The 26,653-nt window shown below is 37.8% G+C and overlaps 1 protein-coding gene across 9 annotated transcripts in view; it reads left to right on the top strand.

Annotated features, from left to right (window-relative positions):
* TLN2 (talin 2) overlaps nt 1-26,653 on the top strand; it is a 440,089-nt gene that overhangs the window by 267,586 nt on the left and 145,850 nt on the right. For all 9 annotated transcript variants that reach the window (XM_073211939.1, XM_073211935.1, XM_073211941.1 and 6 more), the window contains 5 exons: nt 2,922-2,985; nt 3,972-4,076; nt 17,573-17,728; nt 23,106-23,207; nt 23,923-23,999. In XM_073211939.1, coding sequence (XP_073068040.1) covers nt 2,922-2,985; nt 3,972-4,076; nt 17,573-17,728; nt 23,106-23,207; nt 23,923-23,999 — 504 coding nt within the window. The remainder of the gene's footprint in view (nt 1-2,921; nt 2,986-3,971; nt 4,077-17,572; nt 17,729-23,105; nt 23,208-23,922; nt 24,000-26,653) is intronic.

Here is a 26,653-nt window from a genome sequence, read left to right on the forward strand (position 1 = left end):
ATACTACTATGAACCTTCATGTTCCGATGTTTGTGTGGATATATATTTTCATTTTTCCCGATATATCCTAGGAGTAGAATAGCTGTTTAATATTTTAAGGAACTCCAAGTTATTTTTCACAGCAGCCGCACCATTTTACATTCCTGCCAGCAATGTTTGAGGGTTCCCATTTCTCCATACCCTCATCAATACTTGTTATTTTCCATCTTCCTTATTGTAGCCATGCTGGTGGGAGTGCAGTGGTATCATATTGTGGTTTTTCTTTGCATTTCCCTAATGACTAATGGTATTAAGCATATTTTCATGTGCTTTTGACCATCCAAACATCTTCTTCAAAGAAATGTCTATTCAGGTATTCTGCCCATTTTTTAATTGGATTGTCTTTTTATTGTTAAGTTGTAAAAGTTCTTGTATGTTCTGGATACAAGTCCCTGGTCAGATACTTGCAAATATTTTCTCCTGTGGGTTGCACTTCATTTTCTTGATGGTATCATTTACAGTTAAAATTTTTTTTATTTTTATATAGCCCAGTTTATTTTCTTCTTTTGCTGCATGTACATTTTTAGTGTTGGATCATGAATCTTTGCCTAACCCAAGGTCTTAAAGATTTGCTCCTCCTTTTTGATTCTAAGAGTTTTATACTTTCAGCACTTACATTTAGGTCTGTGATCCATTTTGAGTGTACTTTTCGTTTTGTTGTGAGGTAGGGGTTCCAATTTTATTGTTCTGCATGTGAATATCCAGTTGTCTCGGCACCATTTGTTGAAAAGACTGTTCTTTTCCCATTGAAGCATCTTGGCATTGTTGTTGAAAATCAGTTGACTATAAAGTAAGTTAATTTCTGGACTCGCAATTCTATTCCATTGATCTGCACATCTATTATGTTCATACTGCAACTTCTTTGTTATTATAGCTTTGTAGTAACTATGTTTCTTAAAAAAATCTGTTAGTCTATTGCTGTGTCCTCTTTCCCAATTCCACCATTAAGCCATTTATTTGTCAGAAACCTGAATTATGTTTATAGAATTTCCCACATTGGGATTTGTATCCTGGTGGTGTCACTTGACACATTTTTCTATCTTTCTTTTTGTAAACGAATATTTAGATCTAGAGTCTTAGTTAAATTCTGATTCAATTACGTATTACTTATTATTTGTTGCCAAAACCACTTCCTCAGTGGTGCTGTAACCTCCTTGTTGCATCAGTGAGGAGGCATATAGCACTTTTATTAATGTGAAAATTGATCAGTGGGTTTGATAAGACTGATCCATTTCTTAAAAAGTTCCCCATTAACTTGTCACTTCCTGATTTTAGCAGCCACTCATGCTTGTTTTCATTAAGAGCTGTAAATGGTGATTTTGGACTTCTGTTATTCCTTCTTCATTTATTAGCTTTGTTTCCCTTTATCAGTTTTTAGTATGAGTTGGTGCTCTAGCTATCTCCTAAGGTGATCAATGATTATTTTAAAGGATATTTATGGAATTTTAAAACTGTGCTCTTACCCATTGTGGTCATCATTCTTTCTGTTGCTCAAATGGCCCCATGACATAAAATTAATTACATGATATATAGTGTTTTCTTTGAAAGTAGTCCAGGGAACGGGGATATGGGTGAGGAAGTAGGTGAGTCATGAATGGCCATGAATTTTAGTAATGGAAGCTAGGTGGCATGTTTGCTGTTTTTTCTTCTGTATAAGGTGTTAAAAGCCATCCCATTTTGGCCAGTGGTTATCCCTTGATGTCAGTCCAGTGTCATTTTAATAGCTCCTTTGATCTCAGGCATAAGAAGCCTCAGGGACATTTTACACAGTTCCTGCCCCAGAAGTAGAATCAGTCATTTCTCCAAGGAACCCTGATTCCTTTTCATGGGAAATGGTATTTGAAGATGGGCCACCTGTTCCAAGTACTGGGGGTGCTTATTGCTATCAGGTTGTCCTTGTCCTTAGCTTCCTTAGAAAGTGTTTTTAAGAAAAAGAAAAATGAATCAAATGAATCAGACTTCCATGAATTTCCAATTCAAATGAAAAATTGCAGGGTCTTTATTGAACCTTTTCTTATTTTATATTTTTATGTATTTTATGCTAACAATCTTGGTTTCTAAAAACATAATTACTCATTTTCTTTATCCTTATTATATATAACATCCTACTTAAACATAATGTAATCGTCTAATTTTATTGAGTGTATTTCTGTGAATATATAGAAAGGGGAGGGAGGGTGTTTTAAAGTAATACTAATATTGAATTACTAATCTATGGTTCGTTTTCTTTTGTATGTATTACAAGGGATATATAGTCAAAAGACTGTTTTTCAAAGTTCCTTGAAATCATTTTTCTCCCTATAATTACGCTGTCAGCTTGATATACTGTTGTTCATTTGTTTCAGTTTGCTGTAAACTTTTAAGGGTTGTGTTTTTCCCCTTTGTGATTTCATGGGGTTCTAAAGTGAAAACTAAGGGTTCTAAAGTGAAAACAAGGACTATAGAGGCTTAGTTTCCATCATTATTCCTTTCTCCCTGTTTTTCCCTTCTGGCACTAAATAATCATTTTTATTTGTACTAGATTTATCCTTGTATTGTTTTAAAAAATACATATTAGCAATAGCAGATGAAAAAGATTTTTCTCTGTTTATCACAAATGGTAGCATACTATGACACTCCTGTGTCCTCTGCCTTGTCGTTTTATAATATATCCTGGAAATTCTTTATCCTTCAACAACGGTAGCCTGACCCTTTTGATTGGACTGGTTTTATATTTGTGCCTGATTGAAGAACACTATCAGATGGGATAGTCTGTTATTAATTATACCTTAAAACACCAGGAGAGTTAGCGATTTAACTATGAATTTTTACCAAAGGCCCCTTTTCTCTCCTTCTCATCATAGAACAATAAATGCATTACTTCTTTTTATTCTTTCTCTCAGTCTAAAGGAATTCCTGCCCAAAGAATACATCAAGCAGAGAGGAGCTGAAAAGAGAATATTTCAGGTATTGGCAATGTACAGAACTTCACTATTCTCCTCACCCTCTGGTGTCCTGTACTAGTATGAGAGGTGCCTCCACACATGATTTTCATACCGGGTGCATGTACGCTGCTTATATAATAAATGATCAGTGACTCGAGTAAAGAAGCTGACAGTTCTACTTTGGGCGTATTTGTTATCTTAATCTGTACCTTCTTGCTAAAGGTTACTTAGCCCTTCTAGAAAAGTGTGCATATTCAAAGGCTCTGCCTTGGTAGCATTGAAACAAGGTGACTTGCCATTAAAATGCACTGAGGAGAAGCTACAAGTAGCTTCTTTGTCATGAGATTTGTTCTTTTATAGATTAGAATTTGGTCATTTTGGTGTCTTTTTAAAGGTTTATTCTTAAAGTCATAATTGTCTATTCTAGACAACCTGTAAGAAAAACTCTATCATTAACTTTGCCATGAAATAATCATTCTAGTAAATCCAAAATATCAAAGTCTTCTTGTTTTTTATAATGTTTCTATAATGTTTTTTATTCAGTGTTGTTCCCAAGCACTATGATGTATAGGCATTTACATATCCTGCTCTTTGGAGAAGTACATGTTTTGGATGAATGTCAGAATGATACCTCTCCTGAGGAAAAATATTTTTCTTAAAAGTGTTGAATCAAAGCTAATCATGAACCTTTTGGGACATGGAGTCCTTTGAAAGTTGGGTTACAGTTATTGGCTCTGTTCCTGTCATGCTGCACATGCATGACTTCTTGCGTATAGTTGTGAAATCTTTAGGGAGTTTGGGCTCAGATCCTAGTTATGAAGCATTAGAGCTTCCGGTGTGCTCTGACTCTTGGTCAGAGGGAACACGTCGTGGAGGGGTCTCCAACACAAAAGTCACTTACTGATCATTCATAGCCCCTATATGCACTGTGTATAATAACTACCTCTATCAAGTTACAGTTGCTTGCAGAGTTGCAATAACGGGTCCTTGCTACTCTCACTTTTGTAGGAGCATAAGAACTGTGGAGAGATGAGTGAAATAGAAGCCAAGGTCAAGTATGTGAAACTTGCCCGGTCACTCCGGACATATGGTGTGTCCTTTTTCCTGGTGAAGGTGAGTTGGGCAGGGTGGAGAGGGCGTTGGCCTCTGCCGTGTCTTCTGTTGAAGTGTTTGCTATTAAGCTTAGTTGTTCCCTAGACCCCTGTCATTGGCAGATGCGGCATCTGGCCCCTGGTGATGAGTTAAGCTGTGAGACATACAAGAAGCCTATGGGCTGTGAGGCTGGTGAGGGAGCCTCTCTGCTCAAAGGCCCCCAGGCAGCTATGTATTGGCTAAGTACACTGTTGCTGCTTTAAAGTCACTGAAGGAATGTTTCCTTTTACTTATTTATACTTTCCCCTGAGAATTTCCCATAAGATTATCAAGAGTGCCCTAGGCTAAGTAAAGCTTGTTGACCGGGGCAGACCAAATAGAATTCATGTGGTAAATATGGTACTTAATTTGTATACTTTTAGATGGTCAGGATTTTCTTTGGCCTTCAGATCTTTTTTCATAGAAATTGTTTGCCTTCCTACTAGAAGGAAAGAGCAGGTCTTTGAAATTCAACCTGTGAGCAGGTTGAGGGAAGCCCTTGATGGGTATGTTCTTAAGTTGACTGATAAGGCCTCCCCATTACCTTCCTTCCCCCTTCCTGCATCCTGACCTCACATACTCAACTGTAGTCATTCAACTAAAAGATTTCATCGCCTTCAGCTTATTCTGCCTCTTGCCTTTGGCCCTGGAGAAAGCCTCCATCACATGGTGAGGATTCTTGAGTTGCAGAGGGGAGTGTTACCAGCTGCTTTTCAGATGCTTCCAGGGACTGAAGTCAGTAGGCCAGAGACAAGGTGGTTTCAGGGGTTGTTTCCCCACAGCTAAAGAGAACTGAAAAAGAAAGAAGTTACACTGTCCTCTAGGATGCTGGGGGCAATAGATGCTTCTCTGGACTCTACTGCTCATTGGAAGAAGCTGCTTCATTTGGGCCGAGGCAGAAATAAAGATGCCATATTGCAGAAAGGTATATGCTTCATACTGATGAGTTACTTTCAACCAAACAGCTTTCAGTTTTATACCAGAAAATGCAGGGCCCTTGCAAATGATGAAACCATAGTTGAATCACGTTTTCAAGAAAAATAATTTAGAAGTTGAGTCATTCCTATTCAGTATGAGTATTAAACTATCAGTGAATTGTTGAATGGTGCTGATGCCTTTTAGGTTATAATGATTCCATTTCCCAATATTAATATTAACAGTGACATTTACTAAGTAATTATATGCCAGGTATAGCTTATTCAAATCTATCATCAACCCAGTGGCAGAACTACTACTATAATCTTCTTATAAATGAGAAAAGAGGCCCAGAAAGAACAAATGACTTAGCTGTGGCCGCAAAGCTAGTAACTGAAGGTGGTAGGACTTGAATTCAGGTCTCTGACTTCAAAGCCCTTGTTCCTGACCTCTGGGATAGGCTGCCTTAGTCAGAGTAACCCTATTTGAAATGCACTGGCCTGTTTGTGTGATCCTAGCTCCCCTAGCCACTCTCCTGCTGTGAGTAGATGGTGCGACCTGCTTGTTTTACAAGAAAAAACTGCTTTTCATTTACTATTCTGAAAGGCAACAGGTGACAGATGAGTTCCAATACCACATAAGGACAAAAACTAAATTTTCCTCATGTCCAGTGATATTGACATCAGTTTTCATGTTTTCTTGTTTTTCTGTTCCTTCATGCATGAAACTTATCTCTTGTATTCTTGTTTTTTGCTGTTAATTCCATCAGACTTCACACAGAGTCAGTTCCGGTGATGTTCATATAAGTCAGTAAATTTAGGAAATACATAGCACACAGAAAACTACATATAATTAGGAAAAGAAATTGAACAGCAAGTTCGCAAGCAAAAGAAATTTGTTCTTCAAAGAGAATTTATGGCCTGAGAAAAATCTGACCATGGTTATTTAGTAGGGTAATTAGAGGGGGAGCACATCTCCTGGTTATTGCAAGGTCATAGATTTGCTTGAATGAAAACTTTTTACAAAGTATTTAAGGCAAAATAGGAAAGTACTGGAAAGTTCCTCCCTCCCTCCCTTCTTTCCTTCCTTCTTTTTCAATTTTTAAAAAATTACATCTCTCATGACTGGTTAGCCAGAGACGGTAAGATTCCTCAAGGGAGGAACAACCTAAGACAGGCACAGTCGCAGGGGGGCCATCAGGTGAGAAATTGGAGACCAACAGAGGTGAGGCTTAGAACCTCACCCACCCCTGTTTTGAGAGAAATCTTCTGCATCCGTGGATGTTTTGTTGCCCTTGTCTAGCTCGGATTAATACTTAGTCTATAGGCACAGACCTCATCATCTACATTTGCTCTCTTACAGCACTAAACTATGTTTTCTACCTTTATCTTGCATCTACCTACCACTTCAGCATTTTATTTAAAAAAATAATAATAATAAGGGAGAAATGTGGGATTCACATATAAATCAAGTATAGAAATCAAATGAATAATCGTATCTGACTTGATTGTTTATAGTTCATGATATGTGATCAAAACCGAAAGTTTATGTGATACGACTGCCCTTGCACTGTTCACCATGTAAGAACTTATTCACTATGTAAGAACTTGTTCACCATGTAAGAACTTGTTCGTCATGCTTCAGAAGATTGGAGACTGTTGAGAATTTAAAAAAAAAATTACATCTCTCAGAGGAAAGGCCAGGATCAAGAAGGTAGGCAATACTAATGACTATAACATACGTAGGTATTCAAATTGTGGTTTTCCTTAGTTTTATTTTTTGTCAGTTTATTAAAAATTATTTAATAGTCTACTTGACCACAGTTTGCCCTATTACAACAAGTGGCACAAGTGAGAATTCAGGAATAATTCAATATTATGAATTAGTGAACCTAGTAAATCAGATCAGTGGGTCAAATAAGATAGAATCATATTCAATGAACTATCTAGAAAAGAAATACAGAAAAAATTCCATTTATAATAGCATCAAAAGAATAAAATACTTAGGAATATCTTAACCAAGGGAGTGAAAAATCTATACACTGAAAGCTTTAAGACACTGATGTAAGAAATTGAAGAAGAAACAAATAAATGAAAAGATTCCCAAGTTCATGGATTGGAAGAGTTAACTATTATTAAGATGTCCATACTACCCAAAGATTAAGTACAATACTTATCAAGATTCCAATGGCATTTTTCACAGAAATAGAGCAATCCTAAAATTCTTACAGGACCAAAAAAGACACCAAATAGCCAAAGCAGTCTTGAGACACAACCAAGCTGGATGCATCTCATTTCCTCATTTCAAATTATATTATAAAGCTTATAATAATCAAAACAGTATGTATGGTACTGGAATAAAAACAGACACAGAAACAGAATCAAGAGCCTAAAAATAAACCCACACATAGATGGTCAACAAATATTGACAAAGGAGCCATTAATACTCAGTGGAGAAAGGATAGTCTCTTCAATAAATGATGTTGGGGAAACTGGGCTTTCACATGCAAAACTATGAAACTAGATGCCATCTTACACCACTCAAAAAAATTACCTCCAAATGGATTGAGGACTTAAACATAAGATCTAAAACCATAAAACTCCTAGAAGAAAACCTAGGCAGTAAACTCCTTGACATGGGTGTTTGCAATGATTTTTTGCATATGTCAAAAGGACAAGCAACAAAAGCAAAAATAAACAAGTGGGATTGCATCAAACTAAAAAGCTTGTGCACATCAGAAGAAACAATCAACAAAAGGAAAAGGCAACCTTCAGAAAGGGAGAAAACATTTGCAAGCAGTTGGTAAGGGGTTAATATGCAAAATATATAAGCAATGCTTACAGTCCAATAGCAAAAAAAACCAAATAATCTAATCTAAAAAATAGGGAAAGGATGTGAATAGACATCTTCCAAAGAGGGTATTCACATGACCAAAAGATACATGAGAAGGTGCTTAAAACCACAATATGTCACCTCATAGATGTTAAAATGGCTATTATAAAAAAGGAGATAACAGATGCTGGTGAGGATGTAGAGAAAAGGGAACCCTGTGTACTGTTGGTAGAAATATAAATTGGTACAGCCATTATGGAAGTAGTGTGGAGTTTCTTCAAAAAGTTCCAACGAGAACTCTCATATGTTCCACTTGTGGGTATATGTATTTGAAGAAAATGAAGTCATGATCTTAAAAGAGATACCTGTACTCCCATGTTCAATGTAGCATTATTTATAATAGCCAGCATATAGAAATAATCTGTGTCCAGTGGACAGATGGATACAGAAAACTAATAGATTTATACAACAGAATATTATTTAGCCATAAAAAAGAAGGAACTCCTGCCATTGGTGACAATATGGATGAACCTTAAGGATGGAGGGCACCATGCTAAGTGAAATAAACCAGAGAAAGACAAATAATGTGTGATCTTACAAGCAGAATTTTAAAAAGCCAAACTCATAGAAACAGAGTAGATTGAGGGGTTACCAGGGGCTTGGATGGGGTAAGTGAGATGTTTTTTAAAGAGTACAAGCTTTCAGTCATAAGATGAATAAGTTTGGGGATATAATGTACAGCATGGTGACTGTAGTTAACAGCAGTGTATAATATACTTGAAAGTTGCTAGGAGAATAGCTCTTAAATGTTCTCTTCATAACAAAAAAAAATAGTAATTGTGAGGTGAAAGATATGTTAACCTTACTGTAGTGATCATTTCTCAATGTACACATGTATCAAATCATCACTTTATACACCTTAAGCTTATACAATGTTATATGTCAGTTATATCTCAATAAAACAGAAAAAGCAAAGATGGCATCATGATCATTTTATATAAAGCCACTAAGGTGTTGATAAAACTCACCTATTCCTTTTAAAAATTGCTTTAAAATGCTGGAATATAAGTGTACTTTCTTAAAATGATAGAGTGCTCCAAACCTGTTAAGTGTTCCTGACAGATAAATCTATAAAAATTGGGATCAGAACAAGTTACCCTTTAATACTGTTTTGAAAGTTCTGGAAAATGCAATAAAGCATTAAAGAAAAAAATTTTTGAGCATAATTTTAGGAGAGGAAGGAACAAAATCATGACTACTTTTTGCTATGCTTGTTTTAACTTTTAAGAAGATAGATAGAATCATTTTTGGAAATCATAGATTCACAGGAACTGGTAAAAATAATACAGAAAAATTAAAAAGTGAGATAATAACAAGTGTAGGTCAGGGTGTAGAGAAACTGGAGCCATTAAATGCTGCTAGTGGGAATGTACATGTTACATTTCCCTTTGAAAAACAGTCTGGGCATTCCTCAAAGAATTAGAAAAAGGTAACCCTTGTACACTGCAGATGCAATTATAAATTGGCACAGCCACTATGCAAAGCAGTATGCAGCCTTCTCAAAAAACTAAGAAATACCATATGATCCAGTACTTCCACTTCTGGAAATTTACTTGAAGAAAACAAAATCATGAATCCAAAAAGATAAATGCACTACTATGTTTATCACAGCATTATTTACAATAGCCAAAATATGGAAAGAACCAAAATGTCCATCAATACGTGAATGGTTAAAAAGATGTGGTACATATACACAATGGAATATTATTCAGCAATAAAAAGGAATGGGATCTTGCCATTTGCGACATCAGTACACCTGGACGATCTTATGCTAAGTGAAATAGGTCAGAGAAAATGAGTACTGTATGATTTCACTTACATGTGGAACCAGAAAACAAATGAACAAACAAAACTGAAATAGACTCATAAGCACCAGAGAGTAGACTAGTGGTTACCATAGGGGTAGGAAGTTGGGGGATTGGTAAAACAGATGAAGGGGGGGGAAAAAAATAGAAAGTCTGGTGTCTTGATCAGGGTGATGGTTGCAGGAGTGCATACACATGTCAATTCATCAAGCTGTATGCTAAGACTTGTGCATTTTATTTTGTGTACCTCAATTAGAAAAGAAAACATGGTCTGTGACCCAGCAATTCTATTGCTGGATATATATGTTCAAGAAAATTCAAAGCATATGTCCTCAGAAAAACTTGTGTGTGGATGTGCATAGCAAAAGGTGGAAACAACCCAAATGTCAATCATCTAATGACTGGATGATCAAAATTGTCATATATCCATACAGTGCAATATTATTTAGCCATAAAAAGGAGAAGTATACTACTATATGCTACACATGGATGAACTTTGCAAATATGCTAAGTGAAAGAAGCCAGTCACAAAAGACTACACATTGTATAATTCCATTGATATGAAGTGTCCAGAGTAGGCAAATCTGTAGAAAGAAAGTAGGTAAATGGGTGCTTATGAGTGGGGTGGGGTGGTGGGGAATGAGGAGATGATAGTTAAGGGTACAGGATTTTTTTCTGTGGTGATAAAAGTGTTTTGAAATTGATTGTGGTGATTATTACACATACCTGTAAATATACCAAAATCTGTTGAATTGTATATTTTAAATTAATGAGTTGTATGGTATGTGAATTATATCTCTATAAAGGTGTTTAAAAAAAATAGAGGCTTCCTGTACCTCCCCCCCACCCGCCAAAAGTAACTATAGTATCACAGAACTTTCTTAGATTTCATGTTCTGTATGTACTCATTTTGTGTGTGTGTTTAGGTCTATGCAGTTACATTACAAATGTGGATCCATGTAACCACCACCATAGTCAAGATACAGAACTCTATTCCATCACCCAAGGATCCCTTGTGCTACCCTTTTATAGCCTTACGCACTTCATCCCTTCTGCTCCTCCTCACCCATACTCCCTTTCCCCAGTCCATAACCCCTGGCAACCACTCATCTGCTGTCCACCTCAATAATTTTGTTATTTCAAAGATGCTATATAAATGGAATCATGCAAATATAAGCGTTTGAAATTAGTTTTTTTTCATATAATATTTCCTTGAGATCCATGCAAGTTGTAATGTGTATCAACAATCCATCTCTTCTTATTGCTGAATAGTATTCTATGGTATGGATGTACCACAGTTTGTTTAGCTGTTCTTACCTGAAGGACATTTGGATTGTTTCCAGTTTTTGGCTATTATGTAAAGCTGCTATGAACATTTGTGTACAGGTTTTTCTGTGAATATGTTTATTCCTGTGGGATAACTGCCCAAGAATGCAATTGCTGGACCATACGGCAAGAACATGTGTAGCACCATAACAAACTGCCAAACTGTTTTCTAGAATGACTGTACCATATTACACTCTTATGAGCAACCAACAGGTAATCCAGTTTCTTTTCATCTTCTCCATCATTTGGTCATGGTACCATTTTTTTAAATTTTAGCCTGTCTGATGGGTGTTTAATGAGATCCTATTGTGGCTTTAATTTGCATTTTCCTAATGGCTAATGATTTTATATATCTTTTCATGTGTTTGTTTGCCATCTGTATATTCTCTTCAATAAAATGTTCATGTTTTTTGCCAATTTTCTGATTAGACTTTTCTTTCTCCCCCACCTTTTTTTTTTACTATTGAGTTTTGAGAGTTCTTTATATATTCTCGGTCCAAGTCCTTTGTTAATGTGATTTGCAAATATTTTCTCCTAGTCTATAGCTTATCTCTTCATCTTTTTTAAAAGGTCTTGCACAGAGCAAACATTTTTAATTTTGATGAATGGGCATTTTATCATTTTTTCTTTTTCTGGACCTTGCTTTAGCTGTTATTCCTGAGAACTCATCTAACTCTAGGCTCCAGAGATTTTCTCCTATATTTTCTTCTTAATGTTTTACAATTTTACATTTTACATTTAGGTCTATGATCTGTTTTGAGTTAGTTTTGTATAAGATGTGTGGTTTAGGTCAAGGTTCATTTTTGGCCTATGGATATCCAGGTGTCACAGCATTGTTTGTTGAAAAGGCTGTCTTTTTTGCCATTGGATTGCTTTTGCATCATTATCAAAATTCATTTGAACACATTCATATAGATCTATTTCAGGGTTCTCTATTCTGTTCTATCGATCTGTATGTCTGTCCCTCCACAGATACCACCCTATCTTGATCACTTTAGCTATATAACAAGGCTTAACATCAAGTTGAGTGATTCTCTTCACATTTTTCTTCTTTTTCAAAATTGTTTTAGCCATTTTAGGTCCTTTTCCTTTCCATATATGTACTTTAGAATAAGCTTATCTGTACTACATAAACTTGCTGGAATTTTAATAGGAAATGCATGAAATTTATAGATCCACTTGGGGAGAATTGGTAACTTTACTATGGTGAGTTTTTCAATACATGAACATGGTATTAAATCCTTTTTAATTTCTTTTATCAACATATTTTGTGATTTTCATCATACATATCCCTGTACATGTTATAACAATATAGAGACTCATTTTAATTTTGATTTATGTTTAATTTCAGTTAATCAGTTAAATTTACAAGACATTTCAACAGCATGAAATAATCCATGTGTGTATAAATAAGTACAACCACTTAGAATAAATGATAGAAAGAGATCATAAGTGAAATAGTACACACACAAATTATATGGGTAAGATAAGTTTTTAAAAGGCATAAATAACAGATTTTTCCAGACCCCCCTCCAACCTGAACAAACCATTAAGTCCTGAAGGAAGTTCATTGGCATAATTTAGGAAGTAAGTTAAAAGTGAGTGATTCTAACATCTCATTCACTGTTTCTGTAGGCTATTAGAAATTTAATTAAATAACTCAATGAAATTATAGTTTATGAAACATTTAAATATTGCTATTGAGTCCAATAATTCCAAATGGCCTTGAGATTAGTCACGCATAGATCTTCTGGGAGAACTATTTTGAAAAGTTTATATTTGATTCTACCATATTCTACATCTGTGTACACTTTGTCCTAATATTCAGAGATTATACTTTGTTGTTACAATAGGAAGTGTTTGGTGTTGGAGTCAAGATTGGCCTAGAATCCAGGATGGTAATAGACACTTACGTGAGAAATAGCAGAAACTCATAAGACTTTGAGAGGCATTCATATCCTCTCTAAACTTCAGTTTTTTCATCTGAAAAGTGGGAGTGAAATTTCCTTATGGAGCTCTAGTGAAGATTAGGTAAGCTAATGTAGATAAACAAATACAGTGCCTGGAATGTAAAGATACTTGATAAATTTTAGGTTACCCTAGCCCCATTAACCCTCCTGCAACTCCCCTAATCCCTGGCCCCTGAGTCTTCCAACTTTCAATTGGCTTTTTGCATTCATGATGTAAACCGAGTGTGGGCAGACTTATTCAGTAAAGGACCAGATAGTCAATATCTCAGGCTTTGCTTTCCATATATTTGTGTCATTTTCTACTTCTTTCATCAATGTCTTACAATTTTCAGAGTACAGATCATTCACTCCCGTGGTTAAATTTATTTCTAGGTATTTTATTCATTTTGATGCAATTGTAAATGGGATTGTTTTCTTTGGTTTCTGCTAGTTCATTATGAGTATGTAGAAATACAACAAACAGGTTTCTGTGTTCTGATTCTGTATCCTACTTAATTTTCACATTTCATGAAGATTCTTTTGATTTTCTATTTTAAACCATTTAAAAATGGAAAATTCACTCTTAGCCCTTGGGTCGTTTTTTTTAAAAAGGCAAAAAGCTGGATTTAGCATTAGTGTAGGTATGAACCCAATATAGAGAATGACTGTAAAGCATATAGTGAGTCTACAGGGAACAACTTCATGTGGCAATGCTCTCAGTGGCTAAGAATACATGCTTTGAAAAGAAAGACCTGAGTCTGGAATCCAGCTTTGCCACTTAATTTGACCTGAGATATGTTACATTACTTTCCATCTCAGCTTCAGTTTGCTCACCTTTAAAACTAAATTTTTATGAAGTTTATATAATATAGAAAAGGGGACTGTTGCATACAAGGTCTCAGTGGGAGCTGTAGATGTCAGTAGGCTTCCTCTTTCATTGACTTCTTTTGCATTTATCTTGATGTTGCTGATCAAAACCCCATAAGCAAAAGTATGGTATTTCCCACGACCTGCAAAGGATCTTGTTTCATTCGAGAAAATTCTTTGGTAAACTTCATTCATAAATTTTCCTTTAACTTTCCCTGCAGCCACAATCAGAGTCTTGAGCTGACCTTTATCTCCTCTGAGCTATAAAAGCACTCAGAGTGTATTTGGAGCATCTCAGAATCATGAGTTAAGTCAAAAAGGACTTCCAGTCTTTTTTAGAGAGAGAAATGGCTAATAAAGAGGGTCTTTAACCATTTTGCTTTTGAGCAGTCATCCCTTTTCACCATGCCCCTAAAAGAAGTTATGTGTACTGATGACACAAGCCAAGTGCTTTGGCACCAAGATGGTGACCACTCTGGTGAGCCCAGCTGGACCATGGGCTAAGGCCACTTTGAAGTCGGGGGCCTAGAGCCAAAGCATGTCAACAAATTAGCTCATATGCATCCTTCAACCCAATTCTGAATCCAATGCAGGTGATGTACAAGTCAGCTGATCCCCACACCTGGGAGCCTGAAGAAAAGCAGGCTTGATCACAGCTAGCCTCCATGGCTGAACCCACAGTAATGGTTGAGACAGGCTTGAAAGGAGGGGAGTAAGGCTTATTAATGTGTCCTGCCTCTCCTTGGTAGAATGCACACATTTTCCCACCTCTAAGATTTGCAAGCTGGAAACATCATCAAAACAAAACCAACCTAATGAGGACTACCTCAAGAAATATATATGTAACTGGCAAAATCACAGCTATAGTCTCTGTGTGTCTATGCATGAGAGATCAGCCTTCACTGGAGCCTGCCAAGCCCACTTTCTTCTGGAGGTAAAGAACACTGGTCTCTGTAGTTGAAGACTGAAAAGGAGAGATGTGGGGTGGACTGAGATGGAGGAAAAGGAGGCTTATCGCCTTATTACACTAGGACCCTCTCCTAGCACATGGGCTCTGCCACTGAGGGTCTTTAGGGGAAGACCCTACTTTGCCAGCACTGAGCTTGAGCCTTTGACCAGATTAATTTTCTCTGACTGCTCTGCATTTTATGGGTAGGTGCTGAAATAATTTTATCCCCAGTGGTGTTCAGTGCTGCATTCAGAAATGCATTCCGCATTCTCTGAGTTCCTTATGTCCCCTTCTCCCAAGTTATGGTCTGATGGAGTGTCCTCTGTATGTTGTTTGCTTGTTCACTGAGACTTCTCGCCAAGGCCAGAGTGATCTCAACGAGAATCCAGGCAATCTGTCACAATTCTGTGTTCCCTCCCCACAAAACCCCTCACTGGGGAGGTGCAGATGGGAAGGACGAAGGTTGCAGCTGCAAATCATATTTTACTTCTGGTCCCAGCAGTGGGGCTGGTGCCAACCCTGTTGGCTAAACTAGCTGCCTCGAGCCTCACCACTTAAATTTCTGTGTGACTCTTGAAGCCAAATTAGGCTAACTGGCATCATCCACCCTGCACTGATGTCTCTCTTTGTGGAGCTGGCCTCTTTTTACAAAAAAATCTCTGTGCAGTGTTTGTTTTTATTTTTAAAGGACTGGGAGGTCCTTACGGTGTGATATTCTCTTGTCACACACACACCCAGATTCCTGATGCCCTTATCTCCTCCTCCTGGGAGGAAGCTGGAGATGTGCTGTGACCTTCACTCTGATGGTTTATGAACTGCCCCTGGAGGCTGGGATGGGGATTTTTGTCTTCTCTCTAATTGCTTCCACCAGAAAACAGTACACTGATAGTGACAGTCTGCTTTTGAAGTCAGAGATGTGTTTGAGCTCAAATTTGTGTTCAAATCAGGACTTTACCACTCACTACTGCTGGCCTTGGGTGAGTTACTGGTCCCTTCACTGGCAAAATGGAGATGATGATAATGGCGATGATGTTGATTGAAAATGTTGATGTGAGGGATTCTCTGAAAATTAATGGAAAAAATTTAGCAGGTGTTCAGCAAACTTCTGCCCTGTTTCAAACGCCTGCCCCCTTCTATACACAGCTATGTATACATACTGTGTGTTGATTTGTATATCTGAGAATAGGCATTGCTAGGTTTTAGCAAATATTATTTGAAAATTTTTTTCCTGACAAAAATAGAAATAAATGTATTAAGTGAAATTTAGGGACTAACAAAAAGCATAAGAATATAGTTACTTGAGATGAGCTATTTTTTAAATTTTAAATTTTTATGAAAAGGTATTTTTGAAATTTTATTTCATGTAGTATGCCCTATAAACTGTTACATTTTTATTTTATGTGAAATATATTTGCCATCAATCTGTTTTCCTATTACAGGATCTTTAATAGTTTATTTGAATATACCATATTCATGAAATCTCCAGTTGTTGGAATTTTGGATCATTTCTAGTTTTTTGCTGTGATAAACTCTAGTTGGGCCTTCTTGCAGCATAATCTTTACGCACATGTATAACTTTTTTTTTGAATAAGTTTCTAAAAGCAAGCTATGTCAAAAGAAGGAACATTATTGTAGCTTAGAATCAATATTGATACACTTTCTTCATAACGACTTTGCCATTTTAAACTCCTATTAATAGTGGGCCCCCTTCACAACTGCTTTAATTCTCGAGTATTAATTTTTTTTTAACCTGCCATTTTATGTAAGTGAACATTTAACTGCTTATTGTTTGGTTTATTATTTTAAACGCATTTTCTGTTCATGCTCTTTGCCAGTTATTTTTGCTGATTCATGGTAACCATTCACATATACAGTATATAAGCTCTTCTACTGTAGTAATTGTTATAAATATTTATTCTCCAGTAGGTTGCTTTTAATCTCATTTCTGGTGAGGTTTCTTTCTCTCCAACTTCTCTCTTAGATGTATCAAAGTCTAAATATTTTGTAGTTAAAATTATTAATGTTTTCTTGTATTGCTTTCTTATTTTGATGTTTGTGCTAAAAACTCACTTGCCACCCAAGAGTCACAAAAATACCCACCTGTATGTTCTTCCTAAATTATTAATCTCTTGAATTTTTTTTCACATGAGTGTGGGGTAGGGATCCATTATTTTCAAAGGATGATTACTATTTCTTTAAAAAATGTTAAAACTTATAACAAAAATTTTTTAAAAGAGTTTTAAAATAGTCAGTAGTAGATATACATGCAAAATACCAAAACAAAGAATCCTAATGGAAAATGTATCTCAGATATTTTTAAAAGATCTGTGTCTCTTTGTAATGAGAAAACTTTTCTTTGGCCAACCTTTAGTTATATAGCTAAAGTGCCATATTTAAATTCCACATTAACCCTCTTTGTCACTCACTGAGTTGGCTACTAGAAAATTTACCTGGGCTTCTATTTCTCTGGATGTCTTCCCAATTCTATCCCTTCTTTCAGCAGTTTCTGTTTCGGGGGCAACCTGCATGTCTTTGCAGGAAGCTTACCTTTGTAGATCCTTGCAGTCTTCTGAAGTTTCTGTTTTAGTTTCCATTCCTTTAATTTATTGAGTCATTCACCTTGTCTCAAAACCCTGGTTTCCCAGTAGCCCTGCCTGTTTCACAGGTTATGTCTGTAGGTTGACCCCAGGTAAAACATTGCAACATCACTGGTTACTTGGCAAAATCACGCATATTCAGAGGAAAAACACCATCTCTCCGTATCTCCTGTTTCAGGAAAAGATGAAAGGCAAGAACAAGCTGGTGCCTCGCCTGCTGGGGATCACCAAGGACTCAGTGATGCGTGTGGATGAGAAGACCAAGGAAGTGCTGCAGGAGTGGCCGCTCACCACGGTCAAGCGCTGGGCAGCCTCCCCCAAGAGCTTCACCCTGGTAGGGGCTGGCAGCGGGCAGCCAGAGGGCCAACATGGCCTTGGGTGACATCAGGGGAGAGAATTCAAACCACTGGGTTTCCCTGGCTTTAGAGAGTAGTGTGGAGAAGGACAGATGGAGGGAGTCCTTGAAGATGGGGACTGGTCCAGAAGAGAGATGTCAGTAAGCTCGGTCTCCTTGGCCATTTCCTCTCTGGTGCTCTAAGCCTTTCTCACTTCCTTAAGTAGATAGAGCCATTTACAGGGTGGTTCTCAGTCTTCTATGTTCCTATGCCATCCCTAACATGCCCTAAAAGGAAACTTTCTAATGCTCTGAGGCTCATAAAAAGACTCCCTCTTTTATCTCTGGTTGTTTTAGAAGTTCCTGAAAATTAGGACATTTTGCTGAGGGGTGTTTTCCCAGCCTGCCTAGAACAAGAGCATGCCGTGTAGTGGAAATGGCATAGATTTTGGGCTAGTAGTGGAAACCAGCTCATCATTTCCCAGCTCTGTGCCCTTGCTCGCGTTACCTCTCCTCTCTGAGCTTTAGTGTCATCAGCTGTAAAATTGGGATGGTAATACTTATTTCATGAGATGAAGATGATAAAACCCTCAGTGTGAAATACATGGAAAGTAGGGAGAATGTGTTTGTTGCTGGATCACTGAATTTCTCCTTCCCAAACTCAGTGTTTGCTCTTAGCAGAGAGTAAATGTGTAGCCTTAAATATAGCCACACCGACATACGAGAATCGATAGGGCAGTTATTTACTTATGAGTTCAATAAGAGAAATCAAAAAGCATTGAAATCTGTCAATTTCTTCAGAACTCCTGAAATGCATTATTCTACGCTCTAGTGAACACTTGAAAGACCAGCTTGCAGATATCTAGGTAAGATCTCCTAATGGGTGTCAGAATAAAAGATTTAAGGAAGAGGCCTTGGAGGGATTAATTATCTAATTTGATCATTGATGGATAGACTCTTGCCAGTTGGAAGGAATCATCAGAAAACATACCTCCTTTCCCTGTTGTAACAGCTGTACTTGCATGGCTCTTAAAAATGTGTGTTCATGCTTAGAGAATTATGCCCTCATCTTCCACTGTAAGAAACTGTGGATAATTTGTTGAAGAGAAAAATAAAAAAAAATTAAGTATAAATGTGTTATTAAGAAATGATGAAAGAAACTGAAAAGAGTTGAGTTGCTTTTGGGGGTTCGGAGAGATGGAAAATGAAGATGGAAATGGGTAGGGTAGGTTAACATCTGTTTTGTTACGTATTTGTAATGCTATTGGTCTTTTTAAACTAGGTTCAAAGTACTGTTCTGTGGAAAACAAAAAACTGTTTTAAAAGTAAATAGCTAAGAATCACAGTAACTACCTCAAGCAAAAGAAAGAATTGATGTCAGTGTTATTCTCTTTTTTATTAAAACTTGTAACATTTGTAACTCCAGGGGGAAAAAATCCCAGGGCAAAATACCTTTGAAACTGAAATCAGTCAAAGGGAGAAATAAAGTTTATGAAACCCATTTATTTCTTACAAGCAGTCCACTTCTGCTCTCCTGTGTGTCTCTGGCAACCTGGCTGCGGAAGAAGCCCCCACCCAATCCCTCAGGTCCAGATAGGCCCTCATTTGCCCTTGTAATTACCTATTCATATGGAGATGGATACTCCTGTCCACCCCCTGGGACACCCATTGTATGGAGATGCACTAAAACCAGGCGAGAGATTCTGGAAATACTGCAATTTTACCCACACACGTAGTATTTCTTTCCCTTCCTACTCCTAGCCTTAATTTAATTTCCAAGAGTTTGAGATGTTCCTGTTGTCTTTCTGTTCCTGATTTTTAGTTTGATTGTATTATGGTCATAGAACATGCTCTGTGTGATTTCAATTCTTGGAATTTTAAGGTTTATTTTGCGGGATGTGATCATCCTTAGAGAAAGTTCCATGAGTGCCTGAAAAGATTGTGTATTCTGCTGTAGGGTGAAGTGTTCTGTGAATGCCAATTAGATCCTCTTAGTTGATGGTGGTGTTCCAGTCTTCTATATCCTTGTTAATTTTCTGTCTAGTCATTCTGTCAATTTCTGAGAGTGAAGTTCCCAATAATTGTGGATTTTTCCGTTTCTCCTTTCATCTCTACCAGTTTTTGCTTCAAGTATTTTGAAGTTCTGTTGTTTGTGCTTATATGTTTAAGATTCCTCTGTTGTCTTCATGGAGAGATTGTTTTATCATTATGTTCTTTTATTTGTAGTAAATTCATTTGAGGTCTGAAATCTGCTTAATCTTATATCAATATAGCCACCCATGCTTTAAAAAAAAAAATTAAATTTGCATGATACCTCTTTCATCCTTTTACTTCCAACATACCTATATTTGAAATGAGTTTCCTGAAGAGCATAGCGTTGGATTGTGCTTTTTTAAAATTCACTGTCAATCTCTTAATTGGCACAGTTAGATCATTTATATTTTAAGCTAATATTGATATGTATATATACACACATGTATGTATATATGAGCGAGGCACCATGGGCATAGACAGAGTAGGGTGAAGGCTTCCAGAAAAAAACAAAGCAAGATAATCCATTATGGAATTTGCTTTGGCCTGCTGGGGGCCCAGCTTGTTTTTCTGACTTTACCCAGGTGCTGCTTTTCTTCCTCTAGCCCTGAACAAATAATTTGCAACCAGGGCAATGTAGCAAGCAAGCCCAAAACACGTAGTAAAAACAGGGAGGATGCCTGTCTTGAAAATTAGATTGCATTTTAAAAACCCAATTTGTTAAAAAGTAATTGTCTTTACATATTCTTTAACAAACAGACAATAACTCAGCCCACCTTGGGAGCAAAGCAGGCAGTCTCCAGTGATACTCTCCCAGACCAGGAAGCTGCTATCCTGGGAGGAAATCAGAGCAGTAAAATTCTTGTAAATAACCAGGAAGACTAATAAGAAACTTAATGTCTCTTCAAAGATAAACATTTTGGGACCACTTAGCAGAAGTACATCCCTAGCCCTTTGTCTCTCAACTGCCTATAAAACCGCTTAGACAAGGCACCACCCCAGGACTCTCTTGTCCCCTCCTGGCATGAGCCAGGAGCTCTGTTCTTTTGCTTTATCTCTAAATAAAAGCCTCTGCTTTGCTCTTGGACCTTGAGTGTTTATGAAGTTCATTCTTCAAGTCTGGAACAAGATCCCTGGCATCATATATACATATCATGTGTATAAGAATATATATGTATTTTTTCCTGTTTACCTTCTTTTCTTTTTCAAATGTCTTGCCTTCCTTTGGGTTACTTGAATATTTTTTAGAGTTCTATATTTATTTGTTTTTAACATTTTTGAGCATATCTCTTTGTATAGTGTTCTTGGTGATTATTCTAGATTTTACCATATACATAAGAAATTATGACCTAGTGTTGTCAATGTTTTACCATTTCAGGTAAAGTGTAAAAACTTCTATTTAGTCTAGTCCTCTTTAAACTCTCCACTTTTTTAATATAATTGTGTAAATAAATATTTCTTCTATATACTTTGAACACCATGTGACATGGTTTTATAACTTCTTCAACCATAAAATATGACTTAAAAAAACTCAGGAGGTAAAGGATAGTTTGTTACATTCACTTCTATTTTTATCTATCCCATTGATATTTCCTTTTTCAAGTTCCTGGCCTTCTCCTGTTACCATTTTCTTTGTGTTTGGAAAATTTCCTTTAGGCATTCCTTGAAAGTAGATAGGTCTGCTAATACCAGACACTCTTCGCTTTACTTCTGAGAATGTTATTTCTCCTTCATTCATGAAGGGTAATTTTGCCAGATAATGGGTTTGAGATGGACAGTTCTTTCTTTTAGCATGTGAAAAATGTGCCACTTCTTTCTGGCCTCCATGGTTTCAGATTAGAAATTTTCTGTCATTCAAGTTCGTGGTCATTTATAGATAATATGTTACTTTTCTCTGGCTGGTTTTATAACTTTTGTCTCTAGTTTTCAAAAATTCTTGGTGTGGATTTCTTAGTATTCTTTATATTTGGGGTTTGCTCAGCTTCTTAAATTTTTAGGTGTGTGTCTTTAATTTGGGGGTGCTTTCAGCCATTATTTCTTTGAATCCTTTTTTTTTGTCCCACACTCCTCTCGCTGTGGGACAGTGATGTGAATGTTATACTTTTTGTTACTGCGCCAAAGACCCTGAAGCCCTGTTTGCTTTCTCGTGTTTAGTCCATTCTCTCTGTACTGTTCAGATTGACTAAATACTATTAATCTGTTTTCAAGTTTATTGATCCTATCCTCTGTCATCGCCACACTATTTAGTTTGTCCTATGAGTTTATTTCGTTATTTCGTTATTGCATTTTTCAGTTCTATGATTTCCATTTAGTTCTTTTTCCTGACTTATGTTTGTTGAAACTTCCTTTTTCTTTTGAGGAGAATTTGTTAACTGATCATTGCAACTTTTTATGGTGGCTGCTTTAAAATCCTTAACAAATAATTCCAACATCTGATTCATATCAGTAATGACATTAATGATTACCTTTTTTATTTATATGGTGGTTGTCTCAGTTCTTGATATGAGTAGTGATTTTTTTTACTCTATCTAGACATTTTGGTTATTAAGTTAGGAGATTCTTGACCTTATTTAAATCTTTTATTTCAGCAGATAGTCACCTTGTTTAGATTTAGTGTATAGTGTTCTGGCCTACTTTTGTGGGCTTTGGTTTCAATGATTCTCTGAGCCCTTGCAGAGCTGTTCTGGACTGCTTTGTTATTTTGACACTGTCCTGAGGGAAGAAGGTACTTACTTTCCTGGACCACCTGCTCTTGCTGGGTGACTGACCAACCATGTTGGGGGAGGCAGAAGCCACTAGACCTGTGTCTCCTTATACCATGGGATACAAGAGCAGGGAGCATAGGGCTTCACTGTGGCCTCAGCTATTAAAGGCTAAGACCACCTCCCTGCTTGGGTTGTAGAGCAGGAGCTGGAATGCAGCTACCAGTGACCAGCAGCCCAGGTTGTGAAGCTGGGTTAGTACTTTTATTTACATCTCTGATGGCTTCTCCTCTCCTGGTCCTTTGGTGGTCAGGAGCAGGTTTTCAGGGCCTGCCTATTAGAGGTTCCAAGTTTCAATCCTCTCCAGCACCCGACTTGGAGGTAAGAGGATACAAAAGAAAACCCAAGAACTCACCAGATTGTGGTTCTTCAGGTCCTCCTCAGGTCCCTAGCCAGGCCACCTTTCAGAGTTCTTTTACCATTATTTGTTGAACAAATTTTAGGGTGTTCAGTTGTATTTGGAGTGGAGGAATGGGAAAAATGAGTCTCTGCATCTTGGTCCAGAACTGGGCTTCCTCACCTTTAGAACTGCTGATATATCTAATCCATTTATATTTTAATGCTGGTTTGTTTGTTTTTTCCAGGATTTTGGGGAATATCAGGAAAGCTACTATTCAGTACAAACCACTGAGGGAGAGCAAATATCCCAGCTGATTGCAGGTTACATTGACATCATCCTCAAAAAGGTATTTCATACTGAAGCACATTGGAAAAGCAAGGCTTCTTTACTAAAGACTCAGTTTAGATGCTGCAGCTACCTGAAAAAACCCTGTGTCAAGTCCTTGATTCACTAATTTCATCTTTGAGGTTACGATGGCTTGAGTGTTTGGTCTTTGACCTCAAGAACCTATAGAACTTCCAATTTTGCTGCAACTCAAATTTGTATAACTGACAGCTGGGTAATGACCAGTAGTGTATCACTTGTCTAATGAATGAGCCTAGCCTACCCCTTAGCATCTCCTTCTCTAGGTATGTTATGCTTTCCAACCTCCTTCGAAACACAGACTGAAAGTCTGAAAGTATTCTTTGAGTTTTTCATATGTTTCCTTTTAAACCAAATTGAATGAAGTTATATGCCATAGTGGTATACAGACAGCTTTCCTAAGCCTTCAAGATACAGCCTGCTGAAATAGCCAAGTTCAGCTACAATATTAAATCTGTGTCTTGATTTTTACTATATAAAAGTGTGCAGTAATAAACACAGAAAACATTATATATCTCTGTATAGTAAATAATGGTTCTTTTATTATTATTACTTTTGTTCACCCGTCACTTATTCCCATACAAGGAATTTTGGGTGAACTTCAATATTTATGCTTGTGAGACTCCTTTTAAAAGGTCTCTTAAAAGGTTCTTGTGTCAGGACCTGCTGACTTTCATTTCTGTCTTGTTTTACCTCAGAAACAAAGTAAAGACAGATTTGGATTAGAGGGCGATGAGGAGTCAACTATGTTAGAAGAGTCTGTTTCCCCAAAAAAGTAAGTATTGTTGGAGTATTATTCAGCCATAAGAAGAAAAAAATCCTACCATTTGCAACAACACGGATGGAGCTAGAGGGTATTATGCTCAGTGAAATAAGCCAGGTGGAGAAAGACAAGTACCATATGATTTCACTCATCTGTGGAGCATAAGAACAAAGCAAAAACTGAAGGAACAAAACAGCAGCAGACTCACAGAACCCAAGAATGGACGAACAGTTACCAAGGGGAAAGGGACTGGGGGTGATGGGTGGGAAGGGAGGGATAAGGGGAATAAGGGGCATTATTATGATTAGCACACATAATGTAGCGGTGGGGGCACGGGGAAGGCAGGTATAGCACAGAGAAGATAAGTAGTGATTCTGTAGCATCTTACTGCACTGACGGACAGTGACTGTAATGGGGTGTATGGTAGGGACTTGATAATGGAGGGAATCTAATAACCACAATGTTGCTCATGTAACTGTATATTAATGATACCAAAATAGAAATAAATAAAGAAATAAAAATAAGCCTGTTATACCTACAGGATTGTAACTTTTGGAAAAAAAATAAAAGTAAGTATCATTAAGAGTGCTGAAGAACTTCCTTCCCCTTAGATGGGCAGGTTTCTTGTGTCCGCTCTGGGGCCCGTTGCCCTGAAGTCCGTCATGTGAAGGAGATGATAGTCGACGATACAGATGAGCAGCCGAACTGTGGTGCCCAGACATCATCATCAGAGTTGAGGGTGTCTTGTGAGTGGGTGGGAGGGGTTGGTATTTAAGAGAGCAACTGAACAAAATGTGCTTAACTCCATCTTTAGACACAGTGAGCATTCATGAGTCCTGTTCTGAATTTCTGATTTAAATCTCTAAAATTGTATCATTTTCATCAAAGGCCGGAAAGTGAGCTTCTGTTTAATTTCATACCTTTTCAGGGAGGGGTCTGGCCAGTGGAGGGGTTGCTGTTAATGGAGCACTGGCTACATGCCACGCTTGATACATGTGTCATGAGGCGGCCGAAGGAGGTGGTTAGGAACATGGACCCTGGATGGAGCCAGAGTGACTGGGTTCAGTCTGGAATCTGTTTTTCAATGTGTGGCCTTGGGGACATTGTGCACTTTCTCTGTCCCCCTTCATCTCGTCTATGAAATGAGAATAAGGATAGGACTACTTTCTAAGTTTTATTTTGATGATTGGTTTATTTGATGTCTGGCGTGTAAACGCTTGCTGTGGGCTCCATCATCATTTTCATTCAAAACAGTCTCAGTTTAGCCCCATTTTATACATGAGGCAACTGAGACTAAAATTAACATCTAATAAGTGTAACTTGTTGGGAAATAGTTAAATGTAAAATGTAGTCTGTGTTAAACAGAGCATTGTAATAACAAGTTTTCTTGTCTACACTTTATGTGTGTGTCCAACATGCTGTGTTATTAAATCCCAGCCATCACCCCCTATGCAGGAGGTGGACCCGATACTATCATTCCCAGCTCACGGATGAGGAAACGAGAGCACATGAAAGGTAGTTGAGGTGCACACAGATGGCAGAGCCTGGAGTCAGATGCAGATCTTGTGAGGTCTCCCACAGTATGCTGCCAGCAAATTGTAGCAGCTGCCCACACATTGAACTTGCTGAGTCACAGTAATTGTTACGCTAACATTTCCACTCTGTACCAGTTTCTCCCAATTTGCTTCCTAATCACCTTGAAGGTGCTTTTCCATTTGTCCCCTACTGTCACACAAGTTGGAACCAAACTTAATGTGATATGTTTCAAGTACTTGCAGCCCTCTGGCAAAACACCTAAAAATCTTTGGAATTATTAATGACCATTAGATGGAAATTAGTAAGTTAGTGCTTCCTGGCAGGGTGAGCTGTTCCCCTCAGAGGACTCCCCTGCGCTTGTACTTTGCCTAAAAGCAGCAAAGTGTGTCAGCCCAGAGTGCTGGGACCCTCCCCTGCCTGGGGCCACTGCAGCCCCTTCCCACTGCCTCGGGCATCCCAGGGGATCTGAGCAAGGTGAGCAGAAGAGTGGTCCAGACAGGTCTCTGTCCCAAGACCTTTCACGCCTCCCCACATGGGACATGGGCTGAGACCTCAGAGTGCAGCTGCCTTCCTGCTGGAGTCCCCGTGTCCACCCCCCCGCAGACCACTCCCCCCACAGACATGAATGTTTCTCCATGGTGGTCTGGTGCTTGGTATCCTAGCATGGTTCCCGAGCTTTGCCCCGGGCAATAGGGAGATACCTGTGATGGCTGGTCAGAGGCCCCTGCCCTTTCGTTTAGCTACTTACCAAATCTGCCCCCTCCCACACATGCACTGACTCCCCTAGACTCTCCCTGGGGGTCTCTTCACTGGGCTACTGAGGCAGATAGACATCCTCTGACTTCTCACCTTCATGTGCTCGAAGTCCTTTGTACTCACCTTTCATTCTAAGAAAATAACAAGTAAAAAATTGATAATTGATTTTACTGGATGCCCTAGGAGTCTTCCAGACTTTAGTTGAAATATCTGTCACATCATCAAGCCTCCAAAGGTGTTAAAACATCCTTTGGTCAGTGGCCTTGGACTGGGGGAGGGGAGCTGAGCTGTGGAAGATTTCCTTTAAATTCATTTCTACACTTCTCCCTTAAAGCTAAGGATAAACACCTAGAAAAGCACCTAGTAGGTGGTAG

Source organism: Manis javanica, chromosome 8 (genome assembly GCF_040802235.1).
Source record: "Manis javanica isolate MJ-LG chromosome 8, MJ_LKY, whole genome shotgun sequence".
In the NCBI taxonomy this organism is placed as follows: domain Eukaryota; kingdom Metazoa; phylum Chordata; class Mammalia; order Pholidota; family Manidae; genus Manis; species Manis javanica.